Source organism: Gadus morhua, chromosome 7 (assembly GCF_902167405.1).
Source record: "Gadus morhua chromosome 7, gadMor3.0, whole genome shotgun sequence".
NCBI classification, from domain to species: Eukaryota; Metazoa; Chordata; class Actinopteri; order Gadiformes; family Gadidae; genus Gadus; species Gadus morhua.
Window position 1 is genome coordinate 22,179,818 of NC_044054.1, and position 23,942 is coordinate 22,203,759.

The 23,942-nt window shown below is 40.5% G+C and overlaps 1 protein-coding gene across 1 annotated transcript in view; it reads left to right on the forward strand.

Moving 5' to 3' along the window:
* The first annotated feature begins 940 nt into the window (after window positions 1-940).
* Window positions 941-23,942, forward strand: part of tmem132e (transmembrane protein 132E) — a 258,574-nt gene continuing 235,572 nt past the window's right edge. Inside the window, exon 1 of the mRNA XM_030360179.1 lies at window positions 941-2,129. Within this exon, the coding sequence (XP_030216039.1) occupies window positions 2,060-2,129 (70 nt within the window). The 5' untranslated portion in view covers window positions 941-2,059. The remainder of the gene's footprint in view (window positions 2,130-23,942) is intronic.

Below are 23,942 nucleotides of genomic sequence, written 5' to 3' on the forward strand. Positions count from 1 at the left end.
GGCAACATTGATAAAGTTTACTCATTCATAACAAATTCTTATTTTAATTCAGAGCTTGGTCAACAAATGGTAAGGAATTAAATGTAATATCATCCAACTGCTGATGGTATGACATGGTCTCAAAATGATACCCATTTGAAGCTATTGGGTTTTCTAATATGGAATCCCTGGTGTGACTATTTTGTGTTCGACGTAAAGGATCTATTACAAAACAAAATCTTTACACACACATACACACAGACACACATGCACACACACACACACACACACACACACACACACACACACACACACACACACACACACACACACACACACACACACACACACGCACACACACACACAGTCAGCTAAATTATATTGCAATTAGTTGCCCAGTTAATTGCAAATACATTTTATGATGGAGAGTTTCTTATATGCAAACCCATGCAGCAATTAAAATACTAATCTCTGGTTAATGGTTGCTGTAGTCATTTGGTCCCTTTCATTTGTATTGTTTTGAGCATTTTATTTTTCCTTTAGTTGGTGATTCTGTAGTAATTAGAAAAATGAAACTCACTGAACCAATATCTCTATAATCAGAGACAGCGTAGGATCAGTTCAAAAGGGGCTTATTTATTTATTTTTTTATATTCAATAAAAAAATAATTGGCAAGTGTGTCCTGTTGTAGGTCTATGTTATTCCACATGTATTGGGCTCATTCTTTCATTGTCAATACACATTTACATGAATACGCATGTATTTTCAAGACAAGTAGGCTACTCTAATGTCTACCATCTTCCCCCGTCATACACTTACTCAATATAACAGGTACACCTATAGACGACGAGCTTGGTAAGCGGAGGGTACTTTTACACAGTGTGCATTTGTGTATATATGTATGTGTTCGTGCGTGTGCTTGTGGGGTTGCGGTCACGTGACAAACAACTACGATGCCCAGTGCCCAGTGTCCACTTTGAGCCGTGCGGTGAAATGTGGAAGCATCTCGGCATTTGGAGAATCTTCGATTTCGTGTCGGACCAGCGCTCATTCATTCATCAAACAGCACTACGGTGAAAGTGGACTATTGGTCATAGCTGCAGAAATCAAACGTGTTCTTGGACTCCAGCTCCGACGGTCATGAGCGTGCCGCTGCTCACTGAGTCGCTGTCGCAACACTGTGCCGCTGGAAGTATTTAAAAGCGCACGAAAGACGGAAAGAAGCCGTTGTGTTTGGAGCACATTCCTTGGGGATATCAATTCGATATTCGAAAATACCGCAAAGGGTGACAGTGGGGCACTTCTGTTTGAGCGACGTGGATTTCAATGGGCATTACACCTGGCTTACTCAGAAATCTTAGTCGGTGTATTAAGTGCGGACCATCGAGGCTCATTGGATTCTCCCCACTGTGTCTGGGATAAAAAAAAATCCGACCGGTTTTTGGAGCCGGACCCTTACCGAGCCCAGTAAAGACACTCATAGATTTTGGCGCAAGCTTTTTTTCTTCTTCTTTGAGTAGAGACGCGGTGTGCCCGCGGAAAGGCTCGGGCGCGTGCCATCGCGTTGTGTTGCCCATCGCACGAGTTTTCCTCATTTTTGCGAGAATCATATCAAAACGAGAACACTGTCACAGCGAGAACCACATCAAAACGAGAACCCCGTCAAAACGTGGACTTGGCTGGATGTTTGGCACGCCAGTATTTTCCACTCCCGGTAGACCGCTTTGCCCAGGTACACCGTGGGAGAGGATTTAAATCCGGATACCTGTAACTTTCTCCCGTTTTGGAACTCCAACTAGTTGTCCAAGTCGATATCGTCATGTGCCTTTTTTGGAGACTCTGATTGAACACATGTCGGGGAGACAAAAGAGAGAGGGGTTATCCAAATCATAAGGGCAAGCCATCCACTCCTACATATGCGCACATCCAGCGTTGCGCCGAAGATATACATGTAGGCATCTTTTTACATGTATGAATGTAGCCTACAATTTGACATTTGGACCGCCGGAGAAGTGTTCAAAGCGTCGAGTGGAAGCGATATATGAAGAAATAACTTGACTGGGATTACGTGCATCTGGGATGACTACCATGTCAGGTGCAAGATATTGCGGAGGAACTCTCCTGCTCTGCCTAGCGTCCCTTTCCAATGGTAAGTGTCCCCTGAGAGAGACCGATTGGCTACCGATGGGTTAGTCAAAATTTGTTGAATTGTGTTAATTGTCTGGGAAACAAAGTGAGCGGTTGTTGTTGTTGTTTTTTCAGCCGCCTTCTCAACGCTTATTTTCTGATTGGTCATCGCTAGATGGACCCAGACCCCTAAACGCATCTACTCATGCAGCCTAATTTGTAGGCTATTCGTGTTTTACGTGCTGCATGAGCTATATTCCAGTTAAGCACACAAGTCTGTCTTGCGTGTCATGGGTGGTGTAGGCTACATCAAGGTCTCCACGTTATTACAATAACGAGTTTAGCCATAGGCATGTGTGTGCATAAAACATAGGCTACTGAAGTATATTATTTCATAAACAGAGTGGGCCTAATCTTGTTTTAGGATATTCAAGGACATTCCTTATATTCACGTTGTAAAGTGTTTTGAGGAATACAATCGAACCAAACTGCGCTGGCTTTTTAACTGCAAGCATCTAATCTCCCTATGGCCGCTGGATTTAAATCGCAGGAAATTTGTATGCGCCTCACATATTCGGCACTCAGACGCCGCTTGTAAGTAAAAAACAAAAATACACCTTGCCTCAATTACTGAGTGAATTTCTCGCAAACAAAATACCCCCCCCCCCCCAGCCCTTCTTAGCACTTGTCTTTGAGATCTCAGGGATACTGCAATCTATATTTCTGAGGTGTGCTCAAATTCAGTGGTCAGTCTTTCTTAATTAAGGGATCTCCATAGATAAGAAAGCTGCACTGTCCAAAGCTATTCCACTCTGTGTGTGTGTGTGTGTGTGTGTGTGTGTGTGTGTGTGTGTGTGTGTGTGTGGGGGGGGGGCAGGAACTCCTGTTTCAAGCAAGTCTGCGCTCAAAGCCCTGATAGTTTCAACCACTCTACCCCTAGTCACTCTCGGGTGCAGGATAAACATTGTGTATGGGCCATATCAAGAGTGAAATCCAATAACCCTGATATATGGGCCAGATAAAGTACAATTCCCTCACGCCAACATGCAGGATTTTGGATTTCTTTCCTCCTTCATTGCGTCAGGGACTGTAGGTTTAGTAATGTAATGCTTCTATTCCACCTCACAAATCTACTGTAAGACTTGACCAATGTCCAATGTTTTTTCCTTGCCCTGACTTGCAATTTTAAAACACACACACACACACACACACACACACACACACACACACACACACACACACACACACACACACACACACACACACACTCACTCTGATGCAGGTGTCAACATGTAGATGAATCAGACCAAATTGTGCACGTAATGCATCCGATAGCTCACAACCACATTGGCTCAGAGATACTCACTGAAGCACCAATGGTACTCCAGCCAGGGATGAGGGCTCAAGGGCCTCATAGCTATGATATTATTATTCTCTTGATTGATCTGTCCAACTGTAAAATTAACCATGGCGTATAAACAATAATACACAATGGCTCTGGCTTTCTCTTGCTATGATGGAGATACCCTGGTCTTCCTGCTTCTTCCTTTGCCCTGCCAAGAGTGGGCACTGACTGCCACCCACGCTATCGCTACAGCCAGAGGCACTTCTTCAGAAGAATCGACATGGGAGTGTGAACGTTACCATCTCAGTTTGATGCTGGTTTTAGTATAACGTCGTGGCTGTATGAGGTCAGAGTCCGCGCCGATTAAGTTGTAATCGGAGCGAGGCGATGTGTGCAGCGTCCGCCAGAGGTGTGATGTCAGAGCTGAGGGCTGATTGTCTCGTCGTGGCTTTCATTCTGCATTCTCGTGGGTTGACTGGGCCCAGGGAGAAGCATTTGCCCAGTCACGCTGTTGTTATGTACCTGGCGGGCGTCCAGCTACGAGCCTGTCTCACTGGGTACAGAGGCTGGATGCGGAACAGAGGAAGCGAGTGAGCAAGGGGCCGCTTGATTGACAAATCCTCATGTTCTTGGTTTCAATGATTTCCATTAGGTCAAACTGCCCCAGGCTGCTCTTAGTGTTTTCATTTTGCTTCCAGAGTTTTTGGCAAAATTGTTTTATCATTGCGATCAGTCAATTTTAGAGTCTGGGGCATCTGAACATTGCGTACAGTGGTGTTGATTCATTATCTGTGGTTATATTGGAGTTGGATCTGTGTGCACCCTATGACTTGGAATCCCAAAGCATATAATCTTTTTCAGGTTTATTGAGCAGCTCAATACAGGAGCTTGAGTCAAAGGGCAGTTTTAGTGTTGCTCTTTTTATTATCCCACAATCTCTAAAAACCCATTTCATATTTTTTCTTATTTTTTTTCTTGGAAATATAATTTCCGATTTTATGTACTAAGTGCGAGGAAAAAAGAAAAGTACCTCCCACACAGTCGATGTCACGCACAGCAGGTAGCAAAAAGGACAGACCCTATTAGACATGCATCGTTACTCAACACCACAATTACCCTTTTCCACGTTGGCCTAATAATCTCTCATGATGTGTGAAAGGGTTGGGCTTTAAAAATGAATGCTGTAATAACAGTACATCTGTCTTCATGGGGGGGGGGGGAGAGGTAGGTGACAAATGCTGCCTTTAGCATGAGGCGTGGCCCATATTTGTAACCTGTCTTGACTATATGACAGTCTTCCCAAACCAGGGGAGCGCAATGCAATATAGTTGTAATGATATTATAGGTACCGCACTGTCGAGATTGTAAACAACGAGTTGCAATGAACAAAATACGGTACAACATTTATTAGGAGTAGCTGGTAGAGAATTGGCCAAGCTTCGGTAACCTATTAACACATTCTTTAATATGAATGTGAACCATATTGACACCCAGCATTGAGAAACTTGCGTGTGATCTGTGTTGATGATGTCTTATATTTCCCTGCGGTCCCTTTTATAGCATCAGACCAGACTATGGCCTTGGCCCGCTTGAAGCACACACATGGCTTCGTGCAGACTTTTGACGGTGGCTGCATTGTGGCAATTATGGAGCAGACACTGTCCTAAGGGAAGTCAATCAGCAGTAGAAGGAGTCCATTGTGAAGCACCGGTCTCCTCAGTCGTGGCTCGATGCAGTAGACTTCCACCTGAGGGCTTGGAGACCTAATGGCCTTTTTCGTTTGTTCATTAAGTAACAGCCAAATAGTTCACCATGCATCTCCCTGCACTTTGTGGTTTGAGCTTTCATGTACAGCATATGATGAGCGTATGATCAGTGTGTTTCTGTATCATGCCCGCGGTGCTGGCCTTAATAGCCAGCCATTTACAATACAGAGCGTGCGCTCATTTTCCCTTCAATCAGCTGGAAACTCTAAATGATCTACATCAAGTATTCCCTCCATTGTTCAATGAATTCAATGTGTGTGATTCTTTAAGGCTGTTAAAAGTGAAACCGGATGTCCTAGTCTTTTAGGGTAAACCGTTAAAGGCTAGATTATAATATATGCACTCCTGAGCGTTTATCACAGAGTACAGCTATGCTTTTGCTGTTTAGTCCTGTTTATGATAATCCCTTGTTAATAAATAATGAGGTGTAGAAATGCATTGATTAAATACAATAATGCATAGACTTTTTAACCTTTAATCAGAATAACAGTAACTCTCAATGCCAGGGGCCTGATTCCCCAGGATCAATGGAGGAATTCTCTGAGGAAAGCCATCGTGGACATAGGGGAGCCCAGAGGGGTCTGACACGTGACTCTATTTCTGCCCATTAGAATGCTTTTTTCGGGGGGAAGAATTCTAATATGGATCTGAGTTGAGCTTCGATTGAAGGATTCATGAACTCATCAGATGGCGCACAGGGTGAAAAGGGCCTATGTGTTAAAGGTTTTGGGACCATCACTGCTCGCTTGGAAATGTGATTCCCAAAACGGTGTCTAAATGCAGCCAGTTCATAAAAAAAAAATAGTCAAAATGAATAAATGAATATCAAGTTGTCTTGCCCATTCAACACTTAATGCACTCTAAAGGTCCCTGAGAGGAGATATAACTTCTTCTGTTACTTTAGAAAATCAAGGCTATTTTTCTTGCACTTTTAGAGGGCTTGGGGTTGGTGTAATTTGATGTGGGTCTGTGAAAGAATTTGTTATTCTAAATAATATCAAGGGCTTTACAAATACAATTCACCAAAATACACAGAATGATTAGCTATTCCAGCAAGAGATGCAGCTACATGGAACTTGATGGAACCTAAGTAGAGTCATGCGGTGTTGGCATAGTAACTTGGGGAGAAAAACGGCAAACATATCATTGCATGGCATAGTTTAAAGTTTTTGCGAATTCTGGCACAGTGTGTGGGTTGCCAATATAGTAATGTATCCCTTAGTCCTACACAGACAGACGGAACCCTAGATTGGGCTTTCTTGCTCTTCTATGATTTCAAAGCACAGCACTGTGGCAGATATACTGTAGGTGCATACCTCCGAAATACAAAATGCGACTTGGCCTTTGGCATTGACTTAAACAGAAAAGGAGGGAGAAGAATGTAATGGCACTAATAAAGTTGTGCCCCGAGCGCCTCCATGGACCCAGGGAATGATATGTTATAAACCTCTTTTGTGGACCACTGCGGTTTTTACTACTGATTTAGCAGCTACATGGTTCCATCCATAATAGTTACATTTATTGGTTTTATGGAACCAATAAATAACCTCTGACTGATGGACGAGCCCCAACATGATGTGGCAGTGTCTTTACAGAGTAAAACTAAATGTGCCATCAGATATTGATAAACCATAGGGTTCAGCCATGTTGATTATGCTCGTACCTGCTGGAAAATATCTAATGTACTAGTCAACTTGCCTATACACTGACAGACTGTTTGTGGCAAACATCATATGTTCAGTGCATTATAACATGTGATGGCTTACCATTCTGCAAAAGTAAACTTGTGAAAAAATGTTAAGGTTGAGCAAACGCAGTGGAATGAAACGGGAAAATAAGGTTGTGCATTTTCCCAAAAGTGTTGAAAATGCAACATGAACTTTAGCTCAGACTAACCGGGTGGATTGGCTCCAGACGGCAAAGGGCCCAGCAACCGCTGGTTTTGACCCGCTCTGGAGACCTTGGGTTACAACCTATGTGGGTGTGATGGTTCACTTCGCTCAGGGTTTCCCATTAATGTATTAGACTGTGGCGGCCTGCCACATGCTAATTTCTACCTTCACAGTCTCTGCCTTTGTAAAAAGAATAAGAAATAGCCTCCAGCAGAAGCTTTTCTATTATACTAAATAGAAAACATACATTATTGCATGTTAGATTAAAACAACAATTAATTTAATTAAAATGCAGCTATAAAAACGTCAAATTAGCTTTTAGTCCAATGCATTTATTTGTTATATCCTGTTCTCTGTTGCGTACGGCTGGCGGTGCTGTACAATGCAATCATCCTGACGACATGTTGAAGGCAACTTTTGCTTAAGTGCAACCAGGTTTCTGGCTAAGCTGAATTTGAAAAAGTCGTTATCCTGTCTTAGAAAACATATGGAAAATGTCCAAGTTGATCAAATGTCCTGATAAAGCAGGTCATGTCACATGTTATTGATCATTTCAAAGTATTTCTGCATAGCATATTTTCATGTCCGTTTATGTTTAGACAACAACTAAAAGTTGAACAGTTGTCTATCAAAAGTAGTGAGCCAGATTGCATGCTTTTTGAAAAGATACTCGTGTGATATTCGAGTGAACACTCTAATGATATATCTGTCACTGAATGAGACACTTCTTTAAGTTTGTAAGCATTCATCATAATCTTTTTTTTGCCGATAGTAGCTAGTTCATTCTAAATTGAACTGGTAGCGTTAACTATCAGGCCTGGGCATGTTTCTTTAATACATTAATAAACAGCAGTATAAGTTTAAGCAAAGTGCACTGCTTCATTACTTATGCACGGGAGATGGAGGGGAATCTGAATATCTTTAAAAATAAATCACATATTGAAGTCCCCACTAACCCAAATGAGTGGAATTCATAAATAATCACAAACGTAAAGAAATCAGCCATGTGTCCGTTTCTTTGCACAAGGGCTGTCATACTGCTGATACAGTGAAATTGGACCCTCCTTGAGCACAGAAAGGTTATTGGAAACCCCTGGAAAATACCTGCAAAATGATATGCTGAAAAGGGTCGGAACCCTTAGTAGGTATACTTTGGCATATCTTAATTATTTATCTCAACACTTTAGATTGAAAACACCTATCCACCCTCTACAGTGGGGCCCTCAGTGAGTGCTCTCTACAGTGGGGCCCTCAGTGAGCGCTCTCTACAGTGGGGCCCTCAGTGAGCGCTCTCTACAGCGGGAACCCCAGTGAGCGCTCTCTACAGCGGGAACCCCAGTGAGCGCTCTCTACAGCGGGGCCCCCAGTGAGCGCCCTCTACAGCGGGGCCCTCAGTGAGCGCCCTCTACAGCGGGGCCCTCAGTGAGCGCCCTCTACAGCGGGGCCCTCAGTGAGCGCCCTCTACAGCGGGGCCCTCAGTGAGCGTTCTGCAGTAGGGCCCTCAGTGGGCACTCTCTACAGCGGGGCCCTCAGTGAGCGTTCTGCAGCGGGGCCCTCAGTGTGCGTTCTGCAGTGGGGCCCTCAGTGAGCGTTCTGCAGTAGGGCCATCAGGGGCTCATTAGTGTAGGCTTTATTTTCCACTTTTTCTTAAGCAAAATCGATAGCTGTGATTCAATAGCTCGGCCTGTATCAATATATCTTTTAAATTCTCATAATTACCTACTTTAAAAGAATAGTAATAAAAACGGTTGGAGAACCTCAATGGGCTGTCATTGTTCATCATACAATACATGGGAATCTAGTTTTACATAATAGATTGATTCTTTTTGCATTTGGCTAAAATCATCAATATTTTTTCCAGGGGCCCCCTGACCCTCTTAGAGGGCTTGGAGTCCATCCACCACCGTCTCTTAATGTATTCAGTGGGAAACACTGCTTTAATCTATTCTAAACAGCCTGATGTGACGGAGCCGTTCAGGGTGTTGGTTAGCTGTACTACAATTAGGCCAGGGCTGATCAATGAGTCGTGAGGAGGAAGCTGGTGATGACCTTGGATTATTGGCGGGTCCTGCAGCAGGGGCAGGATTTATGATTCTGCTGGAAGCCTGCCATTTCTGAATGCCTCAGTGTTGGGTACTGGCTGGCACCACACAGTCTGGGAAATCTCACACTGGAAAATCTCCTTTTAAGTTCTGCTTCTTGGCGATGGCATATTTTTGTGTTGCTAGGATGTTTTATAATGACCTAGGTGCCTCTGTGGTTTGAAAAGATATGTAAAATGGAAATCAATCGATCAAATGTCTCCCGGTTGACTAATTAATGTCAGTGGTATTTAAAGAAGTTCCAATATATTTGAAAGAATGGTTAGTCTGTATAATATGTCCTCAAACAAAGATGTGATGGGCTACTATCTTCCTAGTACACCTATCGCATTATCCAGTGAACCCTATACAATCCTATGGGGATTTTCATCATCTCAAATGCTGTTTCAAAATAAACTCGGCTTGCACTTAAACTGTCACCACCCACCAAAGTGTAATAGAGTTCAGTATAGATCTTGTGAGGTGTGCACTTTTGGCTAACACAAGAAACCATTTTCTGCAAGAAACAAAAAGGCTGTCGGTTTAAAATATAGCCACGTACACTGACGCAATTTAAGATACCAGAATTTTGACTACTATTTTGCTGGGGTTTCGAGACCTGGTTCTATAAGGATCCGGTTCCAAATTTCTCAAAACCCGAAATATAACTGGTCCAAGCTTATCACTGCTGTCGAATCCAGCGGGTCCTACAACGTTACATTGTATCTCAATAGCCCAGAGCCCTGTCATTCAAATCAAATCCCTGGTGCACAAACATACAGATTGTCTAATAAACTTATCGAGTTCAATTGAATTTCCTGCCAATCACGTTAAACAAAACAAAAACAAATTGAATTGCCTCACACTCTCGTTCGCTTCACTCCTCACTTGGTCTATTGGTTGCTTGTAGGGATGTTACGGTTACCGGTGTAACGGTAAACCCTGCTAAAAATGTTGTCAATAACAATTACCGTTTTCATTTCAAATAAAATTATTATCGCGGTGGATAACCGCGCCGGCGGTGTGGAAACCGTGTGCTTAAATTCTTCCGTGCTCTTCATCCGAGTCTCCTGAAGTTGCCGCGCAGGCGCACTGTTTAGCCTACAACATAATGTTTTTAAGTTTCTTGAAGTTGGAATCATGGCGGAAGGAGGAGACGACAGCGCTCAAGACATCCATCAGCCTTCTAATAGGGATGTGCATTTCTGGCAAAAATACTATTCAATATTCGCTAAGAAGTATTCGAAAGATATTCTAAAATCGTTCAATCAAGAACCCCCAACGCACGCACGCACGCACGCACACACGCACCTCGGATACAGGCGCATAAAATGACACAGGGAGAGGCTTTTATGATTTGTATTAAATCAATCTGTTTATTTCACCAACTGCTTCATAAACATTCAACATCAAAATTATTTAAACATGGGCTTAGGCAGATAGGCCTACACACACTCGCTATTTATTTATTTATTTTATTGAACACATCCTGCATGACGGTGAACTAGACGCATCAAAAAAATAACTCCACACGGTGTGTCTTCTTACAATTTATTTGTCAGCAGCATTCGTAGTTTTGATCAGCAGAGAAATAGTCCGCCAAAGACGTTGACGTCGCTCAGCAACCGAGGACGCTGGGTTTGATAAGTTACCGGACTACTTGCGGGGTGCTGGGAAAAAAAATTATATTACACATTATAATTTTTATATTATATAAAAAATTATTCACCACCGGAAGTTGTAAAGGCCCATGCAAGTGAACGGAGCGTTCAAAAGCATTGAGAAGAGCCGTGAAATAAATAACAATAGTCCCATTCATTATTCGATATTCTACGTGACTCCGACTATTCGACGATCGTTGCCCATCCCTACCTTCTAAGAGGACTAAGTCTGAAGTATGGGCATATTTTGGGTATTTAAAAATACTGCGATAATACCGAACACCGGGATAATTTTGGTCACAATAACCGTGAGGTTAAGTTTTCATACCGTTACATCAACGTAAGGAAAAAGAGAAAGTACGCTTATGCTCAAAGTAAATTCCTTGGAAGGGGGGAACCCAATGTCAATGCATAAGCACCTCAATGTTGGGTATTGGTTAAAAAAACACAGTACATTTGTTTAGACTGACTTCTCGTCTAAACATCACCAACTCTCAACGGCTGCAGTTGTGTGACAATCATCCTCCACTCATGATGCGAGTCACCCAACTGTGGAGTCCCACATAATAATCCGATTGATAATAATCCAAAAATATTCCATCTCTTAAATGTGCTATATCAGATTTTTCCATAAACCCTGGCTGCCAGCTTAGCAGCTGCCTAGCGAGAAATTTCCGATTGGATGCCTTAATACCTACTTCCCCCCCATATTTCCTCAAATACATTTAAATGAGAGATGACTATCTTGGGACAGGGAGGGGAGATTGATGTATAGGGTTAATAAATATGTAGGGCCTAGTACATCTACCATGGTTAATATAGTCTGTACATGACTTCAAATGATTCCTTCAGAAATAATGAGCATAAAACAACACTTTAGTGTGAAAAAAAACACTTATTGAAATAAACAGTCCCCCACACAGTTAAAAAATAAAATGAGTAACAGCTCTGTTAAGAATTAGTCAACTCGCCTTTCCACAAAATAATAGATAAGTATCAATAGATATATATAGAACGATAAATACGTGGAACGTTAATCAGTCTTGAAGATGGTATCATAATCAATACAAATGAACGATCCCCATCCCTACTTTTGACGTAACATAACATAAATAATTTCATATCTGCTTTTGGAGAAAAAAATTAAGTATTTGATTTCCAACCTTGAGCAGGGTTAACGAGTAAGTCAGATAAGTCTCAGAGGATGGGAGGCGGGTAGAGTGTGCCCCACATTAACTTCTGCTCTATCGAGGAGCTGATAACGCTTACAACAATTAAACGTTCCGCTTGAGTGTATTACCAGCCAAGGTCTGAACTGCTGGCAGTGCACTTTTATAAAATGCTAAATATGTCAACATTCATAAAACGCAAACCCTCAAATGGAGGAGAGGCACACCACTCAATGGGGGGGGGGGGGGGGTTTCTTCTGATTGAATCTCGATGTCCGCAGTCTACATGTCGGCTTCCTTAAGAAAGATGCCAAATCCTTTCTCATTTACGACATGACAATCACTGCAGTCTACTGAAGTACTGAACTGAATACGAATCTCCCAATTTGATATGTGTGCCATTTATAATTTGGATCCAAACAAGTCTCAAGACACAGGGATGCAGAGAGATACCGATGGGGAGAGAGAGAGAGAGCGAGAGATCAAATGAGCTTTGAGTGCGTGTGCTTTTGTTAAATCAATAGCTTCCTTTGGTGATTCTATGTGAAGTTCAGCATTACTTTATTGCCGCACTATCAGAGTTCTGTACCTTTTTACCTTCAGTTGCTCTGAAGAACAAAATATTCTTGCCCGAGAAGACCCCCAGCTGTCTAGAATAACCTTTTTAAAATGTAAAATATGTTGTTTACAAGTGTTTATCGTACAGACATGTCTCCAACTGTGCTTTCTGGGGCGCCATATCATTTTACTGCCAATGTGTCAAAGATGGCCGCCGTCTCTCCAGCACCACTCTCTCACTCTCTAGGAACATTTGGCAACGGTCACATTGCCAAATGTTTCAGCTGAGAGTTTTGCTATTTATTTGTGAAATGGTACTTCTGTGTATCTCTCCACCTCTCTTGCAGTCGTGTATGATAAGCGCGTGCAGCAATGAACAATAAAGCTTCCAAATTCCTGAAATAAAGTCCTCTGGCCTCAGGGGAAATCGTCCCACGGACACAATCCAGCAAAGAGAATCTGACTTTCATTTACAGTTTTTAAAAGTATGTCCTCTTGAGGAAAATAAAATCACCACTAGAAAGAGTAATTGTTTTCTAGTTGTCTTGTTGGGCCTACCTAGTCATTACATTATTAGTAATTTCTATGATGAACACGTGGATGAACGTTTGCAAATATGGTATGCTTACCACTGGTGGTATGCAAGGGTACTTCAGGTTGTATGTGGGATTTTAAACTTAAAATATACACTTTTATAATAAAGCTAACAATTACACAGATAATTGAAACAAAATAAATAAATGAGGTACTATTGCTTGTTTATTTAAATATAGTGACAACTTATGTGAAGTGAATTCCATCATATTTTCCATTGTATGGTTTTTCCATTGATGTTTTGTGTTGAATTGTATTTGCCTTAATAAACACAATCAGCAACGCTGATAAAGTCAGAACTGACTTTATCCATGGCCTGCTTGCACATGAGGTAGTCCGTGAAAGGTCTTGAGGACAATTTAAGGGTGAACCTGATGCCCTCAAAGGTTGGGCACCCTGCCCTACATGCATCCTGCGTTGGCACAGTGCCAACAATGCAATCAGCCATGCAATTAATTACAATTGGCTTGATGTAGGTAGCGATGGCTAATGAATGGCATTACGCTAAATATGAGTATAAATATTTAAAAAAAGTGACTTAGAAATAGAAAGTAGCCTACATATTTTTCGTGTAAAGCAGAAGAAAGAGTACAGCAACCCAGGCAATGGGAAGACAAGAAATTGCAGACTGAAATCTTTTTCAGTTATATTTTTATACCATTGAATGCACATATCAACATAATGCACCAGCATAGTTCGCCTCACACCCACCTAAGCACTGCATCTGAAAAAAGAAATGGAAGACATTGATTAGTCAACGAATGGCAGAAAACGTTGCAATGCTGTTCTTTCTCAGAATTTCTTTTGGCTCCTACATTTGAATTTGAAGGCACATGCTCTGGTTAGGCTAACTACCAATTAACCCATATTTATCCGACAGAGTGTCAAAATTATATTCAATGTGATCCATATCAAATGTCAGTCACGACAGCTGGCAGCTAATCCACTTTAGGGCAGTGTTGGGGTCATAATCTCTCTTAAGCATCATGTGATCAGGCCTTCTGCTTGAATTGACAAATGGAGTCCTCCTGCAATCAATGTAGACCATCATTCCTTACTTTTATTTGTTGTATTTTCTGTATTTGTTTGTATGTATTGTGTGTGTCTGCACATGTCTATCTGGAGCATTGTTGTGTATTCCAGATGGGACTTTGCCCCATAACTACGCCAAGAGCGATCACTGATGATGTGACTGTGACAGGAAAGTCACATCCTCCGTTTTTTTTGTTGTTGTTCCCAGAATAGATGCTGAGCTTTATCAATATCTCTCTGTCTGTCTGTTTGTCTCTTTCTCTCTCTACCTCTCTCTCTCTCTCTGTGTGTGTGTCGGTGTGTCGGTGTGTGTGTGTGTCGGTGTGTGTGTGTCGGTGTCTTCTTGTTAGACAGGCACAGCTTGTTAATTGTATCTAGAGTCTAGTCTGTAACTAGACTCTTTTAAAGAAGAGGACAACCTGGTTGAAAAGTTGGCATGTTGGTGTAGAACCAAATGTTCATATTGCCATGGCAGTACGTGGCATGCTTACATTGTAGTATTGGTGCTATCAAGCTAAAGATTTCAGCAGCACAAATACACATTTTGAGGCAAACACAACCGTTAAACGCATGTTGAACGGTCCACATCTGACACTCTTTATAGTTTAGCCGCCTTGAACGTTTAGATGCTGAATGCCAATGTATAATAATGATAATCAATCAATTATAAATAACAAAAAAGGGACTGACAATGTGCTTTGAAAAAACTGAATGTATAGGGGAAAGGGGAGACGGTAAGAAACACAAATTGTTATCCAAGAAAACAGGACAAAAGGGAATATCAGCAAAGTGCATGTTTTGGAGTATTCTATAAATATAATGTTCATTTAAACTTCATGGTACACCATTACTTTTATACTTGCGTTCAAGTATCATGTGTGGACATCAGACCTGTGTTCCGACAAAAGTCCCATTGAACAACAAGAGGAACTACAAGGGTAACAGGGGCCAGATATGTAAGTGTTAAAGGCTCAGGGTTAACGTTGGTGGCTGTGGCGGATGATGACTCCATAACCTCCAAGTGACGACTTTATTCTCGGTTGTCATCACTCTGGATGGTTGAAGTTGCGTAATTAACTACTTTTTAATTGTGGTTCTCTGAATGGTAAAATATTTATCTTTTAATTATATATTAATATTATATCTTTTTGCGAGATATTTGTGTTAGCGTTCGGTTAACGTGATTGTTTATCAGGGAAATTTAGTTTTTTAGTTGTTGCATTGGAACGGACAATAGACGCTTAAAAATATACTCTCCCCGTGAAGTATTGCTCTAATAAGGGATGTGTACTTGGACATGAGCAAAATTTGTTTTTAACTCACAGGTTTTATAAATACTCAACCAGTGCATTGGATCTATATTTCTCTTTGCACAGATCATTTTAATAGCATATGCGATCAAAACTGTTGCCCTCTACAGAGCTTAATGTCCATTATTATTAACATTATGAATAGTGCACTGCTATTGACAATGCTGCAGCCTAATTGTATCGATTAAAATCTTCCTTCAAGGATTTAACAAGCAGACTAACATCCCTGTTTGTGAACCTGAAGCCTGCACCACACAGCGGAAATTCATTAAACACAGACAGTCGTAGGGTCAAGACTCATCGATGGATCAATGGGGCTTTTAAGAGGAACTAGCCGTGAAAGGAAACACGGAAAATGCAACAAATACCACATGTGATTACAAACTCAATCTTTTGCATATTAGTCGTTTGCGTGTCCCGGCTGGTGTGTAATTGTCTCAAAATGGATGGAAAAACCATCAAGTATGGTGTGGGGGGAAAACAAATAACAACCGCAAAATTGTTTTCTCTTCCTTGTTGCATTTATGTCATAACGAGTCCTCATGTGTTTGGTTAGAATCATTTCTTTGTTAAAAAAAAAAAATGAATCCCCTCTGAGCAGCCATTATAGTATAGTTTTGTATAGAAAACTAAGCTAAAGAAAACCCCATGAAGTCGGGCAGGGGATGCAGCAGGGAGACTCACTGGCTGTTACTACTGTTATTACAGTAGAAGGTTGACACCAAATTGGTTTGCTATCATATTTGGTAGTTAAGTGGTTTCTCATCAGGGACACAAGCTGGCAGTCACGTTCTCAACGTAGCTCACACTTCTAAATTTGGAAGTAGAGCAACAACACTACGCTACATGTCATTCCCGGCACACATTTTATTATTTTCCAAGAAGAACAACTTGAGATTGGAATTGTCATGCTTATCTATCCATCTATCTTCATCTCTTGATATCTAGATGGGTCCCTAAGCTTTTGAAACAATGCCTTCACGGTTTAATGAATCTGCTACCTGGTGCCCCTGGTCTCTTCTGTTGGAGGGAATTACAGGCCTTTAATAAAGGCCTCCAATACGGGTAACAGCCTTGTATCAATCATTCATTCTCTTTGTCCTCCTCCCAATCTCTGGCAGCCACAGAGACTCAGAGCAGAGAGTGAGGGAGCAGTGAGGAAGACGCTCTTCTCATTGGGGGTGGGTTTACACGTCGGCACCTGGAGGGTAAAGGGGGGGTTGGAGGTTGTCTTTGTCGAGGCAGACTGGGGACGGTGTTCGTTGTGCGCGCCTCACCGCCGACGCCGTGTGAGGCGGCACCGCCCCGTCCTGCGGTGCATAAATACGGGCAGCCACAGAGAGACAGCCTCATGATTTGTGTTTGCAACGTCTCCATAAATTACCATATCATACCAAGCATATCGGATGCGAAGGGGAAGTTTGAGTCTCCCTCTGTTTCTCCCTGCCTCCTCCACACAGATGCAGGCCCAGCGTCTCACACTGGGTTTCCCGGGTTGGGAAGCCATCCCATTATGCCCCACAATGTCCTAGCACCACAAATAGGATATATTTCTAAATTATTAATGCACATTAAAGTGACACGGATTTGATTGACAGTTGTTGTTGTTGTTTTTTTTTACATATTTTGAGAACCATGTTTTGGGTGGCTTTTCACTTGGTGACGAAGCAGACATTGAGATTCAGACTGTGTTTTCCTCGGGGTGGAACAACAGCATCCCTTACATGAGTTGCCTTCTGTATGTCAGCTGTGGTCCGACTCCGGTACTACATTTCTAAGAAGGTATCAAACGGAAGCACTTCATCACAGCATGCCAACAATTAAGTATTCAGCTCATCCAAATTGAATCAACTTGACACCAAGGGTTTTAGTGATTGCATTAACATGTCCACTTTCACAGTTTTCCCATCTCCTTGATAAGCTTACCGCCTGCAATTGGCTCTTGGGTTTAGTCACTTTCGAGTGAGAAAACGACATCTTAAAGGATTGCATTACTTGCATGTTTTGTGCCTCATTCTTTCCTGTTTATTTTAGGAAAGCTCTGCTTCATAATTCCCGACGTCTGTAGCTGCAACACCCTGTGTATGACCTGCTACTGAGAATACAGCACGTTGGCTGGAAATAATTATCTCTCGCATTGTCACATGGATTCATGGAGAATTTTTTTTTTTTTTTTGTTTCCCGCCAAGCTATTAAAAAATATATAAGCATGAAATTCAGGGCAATGTGGGATAATTTCTTTTTTTTGTTAGGGCAAACATTTTTGGTTGATTTTTAAGTTCTTGTGTTTGTTTGTTTGTTTTGCAAGCACAAGAAGAAAAACCGAACCCAATGATTAGGACAACTAGGGCTGCACGATATGGGCAAAATATGATATCCCGATATTTTTTGGCTGAATGGCGATGTACGATATATATCTCGATATTTACTATAGAGTGGGTTAGATGTTTTTTTTGTAAGTCAAAAGTTACATGTGAGATGATGCAAGCACTTTTATTAAAACATAGGTCAGTATGACTGCAACATGTGTTTTTGCATCGTTATTTTCAACAGAATTGAATGAACATCTTAAAAAAACAAAGGGAACCGTTTTTCATCTTCTTAACAAAAAAATCACCTGTGCAAAACAATATAAAGCTGTAGGTTACACACATTAGCTACCATTAAGAGCATTGGTTTCGTCGCATTGTCCTGCGTACTACACTGAGGGTTTCAGTGTGCCGTAACTTTAATCCCCCGCCCCCTCCCTTCTCCGTTCCATTTGGGAACATGTTTGGTTTCATTTAGCTTGTTTCGTATATTTGAATTAATTAATTATGTGCGCCCCCAACACATTTGCCGCCCTAAGCGGTCGCCTTTGCCGAGCGCCGGCCCTGGTTTCGGGGCAACTGTCGCGGCCGGTGATGCAGCCGCACAGCCACGGAGTTTTACGCATTCCTCATACTGCACTTTGTGCCGCTACTGTAAATGGTGGAACAGATTTGTCGTGCTTCCACTTTTAGCCGCAACGTTTTTGCTACACTCTCTACAGATGACCTGCAGCTGCTGCTCATCTGTTTTTTTAAACCCGAACTATTTCCATATTATGGAGCCTCATTGAAACAATTTCGTCTCCCGCCGCCGTCTCGTTTTCTTTACGGGTATCCTCCATGCATGTTGTGTTGTGAGGGGGCGGTGGGGGCGGGAATGAGGCGTCTTTGCACACGGCACGTTCGGAAAGACAGAGGGGGAGGGGTCGCGCTCACAGTCTTCAAGGCAAACACAGACGCTTGAGGCGGAAACTGACCATTTTAACGCATATATCGATCTAAACGATATTGTCAAATCTTGTATCCCCTTGGAAATTATATCGATAGATCGTGCATAGCCGATATATCCTGCAGCCCTAAGGACAACCATAATGGCTTCCTGGGCATACATGTATTAGGAGTTGGACAGCTAATCGGCTGCCAGTGTCTTGCTCCGTTACACCGGTAATGCGCTTGTTCTTTGTGTCAGCCTAAGTTTGAGGTTCTTTGCGTTTTTATGTACAATTTCTTGAGGCTCGGAGGAATGGTGGTCCAAAGACGGCCAGCCTACTCCTCCTCCTCCTATTCCTCCATCCTCCGCCCATCTCCAACACTAATAGAATTCAAGTTCTCTCTCTCTCTCTCTCTCTCTCTCTCTCTCTCTCTCTGTCTCTCTCTCTCTCCCTTTCTCTCTCTGTCTCTCTCTCTCTCCCTTTCTCTCTCTCCCTCTCTCTCTCTCTCTCTCTCTCTCTCTCTCTCTCTCTCTCTCTCTCTCTCTCTCTATAAAATCTTCCCACCCCCTCACCCTGCAGTCAGTGTTTGTCCCAGATTTCTTCTCTTCTCCATCCCTCTCTGTCTCTCTCACACTTGCACACATTTCATAATCAGTCGTCTTTTCACGGTACCTTCAACTTCCCTTACTTCTTCCCTTCCCTTTCTTCCCCCCCCCCCCCCCCCCCCCCCCCTTGTTATCCCTCACACAATTAAAAACACACGGTGTACAGAGGTGATATTATAACAATTTGACAATTTTACGCTGCTCGTTTCAGATACCTACTGGTACTCATTAAAGCCGACAAAGAGCCTTCCATGAATGGTAGTTTGTTTAAAATAATACTTTTTTACTGCATAATGGCTTCTTCTAAATATTCTTCTAAAACTAATACCCCGGGCTAATGCTTTCTGCTTTCGATGTTTCTGATTCTTCTACTTGCACCAATCCTGTGAACAGCACCGGCAACAACGTTGGTCTGCGGCCAGTTGTTTACCATCCAGGAAGAGGTTTAGTTTACCGTAGTTTAGTTTTAGTTTAGTTTTATTTGTGCAGATAAACAAGATTAAAGTGGCAAAAAGATGAACATAGACAAACATAAATGCACGGGTGGGACAAAAAAAACCCAGAATGGCTTATAAAGGACGCCCACATAAAATTACAATACAATTAGGTAAGGTGAAGGAATATCGTAAAATAAAAAAACTGCTAAATCATGTTACAATAATAAAAATACAAGGACATTTAAGTATGTATAGTAAACAAGCAAAATAAAGAAGTAACTAACAAGCACAAAAGACATATCATACAGTCAGTTTAAACATTATCGTAAGCTTATCGTAAGTGTTTACGAAGTGTAACAGGAAACTGTTCCAAATGACTAGGCCTCTGTCCCTAATTGAAAACTGACCAAGATTAGTTCTGAAAAGTTGACGGTGAATGAGATCTACAGATCTGGTCTGATGACTGTGGATCTGTGACCTGGTTATAAAAAAATGCGTTAAACGAAGAGGGAAGTCAACCATATAAAAACTGGAACACAGAAGTCCCAATCTGAAGACTATTCAAATCATGTATGCTTAAAAACGTAAGACTTCGAAATAACGGAGCACTGTGAGCGTCCCAACTGAGGCTGGTTACAGTTCTAACAAATCTTTTCTGCAATACAAAAATCGAATCGACACTGGTTTTGTATGTGCTTGCCCATACTATATTGCCATAGGATATAAAGGGATAAATAAGGCAGTAATATAAATCCATTCAAATTTTTCTTGATTGCACGGGCCTTACTCGTTGTATAATCCCAATGTTTCTCGCTAATTTATTGGACACCTGTGATATGTTTTTTCCTAATAAGCTTATTGTCAATAAAAAAAACTAAGAACTTTACATTGGAAACATTTGCAAGTGCATTGTTCGCCATAAAAATGGGCTGGATATGATCAGATAAAATAATATTTCTAGGCTTAAATATCATGTAAGCACACTTCTCTACATTAAGGGATAATTTGTTGAATTTGAACCAGTTATCCAACCGATCAAGTGCGCTATTCATTCGAGCTATCAACTTGTGTTTAACTTTATCGGTAATGAAAATATTTGTGTCCTTGGCATACAAAATAAAAAGAGCTTCTTCAGATATTACATGCAAATCATTTATGTAAATAAGGAATAAAAGTGGTCCAAGTATGGAACCTTGAGGAACTCCACACTGTAGATGACTGCAAGTTGAGTTAGCTCCATTCCATACTACATACTGTTTCCTGTTGAACAAATAACTTTTAAGCCAATCAAGCTCAGTCCCAGAAACCCCATGAGCCTGAAGCTTAGTTAATAATATATTTGGATCAACTGTGTCAAAAGCCTTAGATAAATCAATGAACACTCCAATTGTGAGTTCCTTGTTGTCTAAAGCTGTAGATATTCTGTTAACTTATTGGAACAGGGCCATAGAGGTAGAATGTTTGGCAAGGAATCCATACTGATAATCATACAATAAGTTATTGTATTTAAGATGTGTAATTAATCTATAATATACTATTTTTTCGTGAATTTTGGTGAAGCAAGGTAATAAAGAAATTGGTCTATAATTTGAAAAATATTAATGGATCCCCATTTTTAAATATGGGAATAACCTTAGCCCAATTCAGTTGGTCTGGTACTACACCTGTTTGAAGAGAACGGTTAAAAATTCTTCGGCAATTTGAATGGGATCCTTAATTATAGAATCGTTATTATAAAATATGCTTTGAGAATTAGGGGATTTGGATGAGGATTTATTGATGACTTCATTAATGATGGCCCATGTCTTTTTCATATCATTTTTAAATGTATTCAATTTTTGTTGGTAATATTATATCTTTGATATTCTCAACGTATGGTTGAGTTTCTTCCTGTACTTTGAATAAATATTAAAGTTCAGGGGAGAAGGATTTGTCAGATAGTCTTTGTATAGTTTGTGTATTTTTTAGCTCTTTGGTCAGCCAAGATTTTGAGTTTTGGGTCTGATGGATTGTTTTTCCAATGGAAAGGATTTATTGAAAATACCAAAGAATTCCTTACTAAAACTCGAAAATGCTTTAATCAAATCATAAATTGACTAAGTTTAATCCCGTTGATTACTAGATAAATTATCTTCAAATCTTTTCACATTTGAAATCCTGAAATTCCTCAATAAAACTTGGGTTACATCTTGACCTATTTCATTGGAGTGATAAGCTGTAAAAAATAGGAAGATGGTCTGATACATCAGTAAATAATATACCAGATAATCCGTTTTTATTTGTATGGTTGGTAATGATGTTGTCAATTATAGATTTACTTGATGAAGTTATTCTAGTGGCTTGTGATACAAGGGGAAAGAAAGCATTAGCAAACGATGTGTTCACAAATTTTTCTGAATTGTCGTGAAGTAAGTTTATATTAAAATCCCCTAATATGAAACACAGCCTCTTTTCTTTCTCAATGGATTTCAAAAGCTTGTCCAGATTATCAACAAAGGAGTTAACATTACCATTTTGTGGTCTGTAATCTCAGCCAATAACAGTACGGCCAGAAAAACATGGTGCATTTACTAGCTCTATGAAGATGGATTCAACATGAGTAATTGTATTGGCAATATCAATTAATAGTAGGGATGCACCGAAATGAAAATTCTTGGCCGAAACCGAAACCGAATATACTGAAACGGTTGGCCGAAGGGCGAATACCGAATGTGTCTTTTAATGTTTTTCATTCATTTTGCTTTAATTTTTCACCATTGCATAAATCAAACAATTAAATGTCCTTTATAAACTTTTTTGTCTTGCTTATCTATAAAAAAAATCAATTACAAATTTGATACAAAATATTTATTTAATACTGAACGTTTTCTAACATTCCAGCAGACATTATAGCAAGAATTTAAGAACAATGTACCTTTTAAATAAATGAGTAAATATACATATTTTTTTATAAATAAATATAAATGTTCGGCGTATTATGTTCAGCCTTTTTACTCCTTCGGCCGAAACCAAACATTATGTTTTGGGCCATTTTCGGCCGAACATGTTCGGTGGCCGAATATTCGGTGCATCCCTAATTAATAGATCTTGTCGCAGGATGTATTTGATATAATTTTTCACATAGAGCAACACACCGCCCCCTGGTCTATCTTTTCTATGATGATAGAGATGATCATAGCCGTTTATGGAGTAGGAAGACACTTTAGAATCATTTAACCAAGTTTCATTAAAACCCATTATCGATAAATGAAGAGGTAATGATGTAAGATAGTCAGTTAGAGACTGAAAGTGCTTTGGCAAACTTCTTACATTGAAATGAAATAGTGTTATATTTTTTCCTACACACTGATTTTAAAGAGTCTTCAGTAAAATAATTACATGAGTTTAATTTGTTATCAGAGTCAATGTTGTCACTGTCCAGCATGTAGAAAAGGAGAAATATCCAGGTAGTTGGAAAATTCTACACTATTCCTTGCTGGGTTGTTGGTCACCATAATAAGAGAGATCACTCTCTTATTATGGTGAGAAGCACTGTTAAAAACTGGAAAATGAGTTTGGAAGGAACAACAACAATTTAAGTCGGGCGAGGTTATATGACTCGAGGTGGGTGAACAATCTTGCTTTTCTATAAAAAAAATCAATTACAAATTTGATACAAATTATTTATTTGATACTGAACGTTTTCTTACATTCCAGCAGACATTATAGCAAGAATTTAAGAACAATGTACCTTTAAATAAATGAGTAAATATATATATTTTTTTATAAATAAATATAAATGTTCGGCATATTATGTTCAGCCTTTTTATTCCTTCGGCCGAAACCGAACATTATGTTTTGGGCCATTTTCGGCCGAACATGTTCGGTGGCCGAATATTCGGTGCATCCCTAATTAATAGATCTTGTCGCAGGATGTATTTGATATAATTTTTCACATAGAGCGACACACCGCCCCCTGGTCTATATTTTCTATGATGATAGAGATGATCATAGCCGTTTATGGAGTAGGAAGACACTTTAGAATCATTTAACCAAGTTTCATTAAAACCCATTATCGATAAATGAAGAGGTAATGATGTAAGATAGTCAGTTAGAGACTGAAAGTGCTTTGGCAAACTTCTTACATTGAAATGAAATAGTGTTA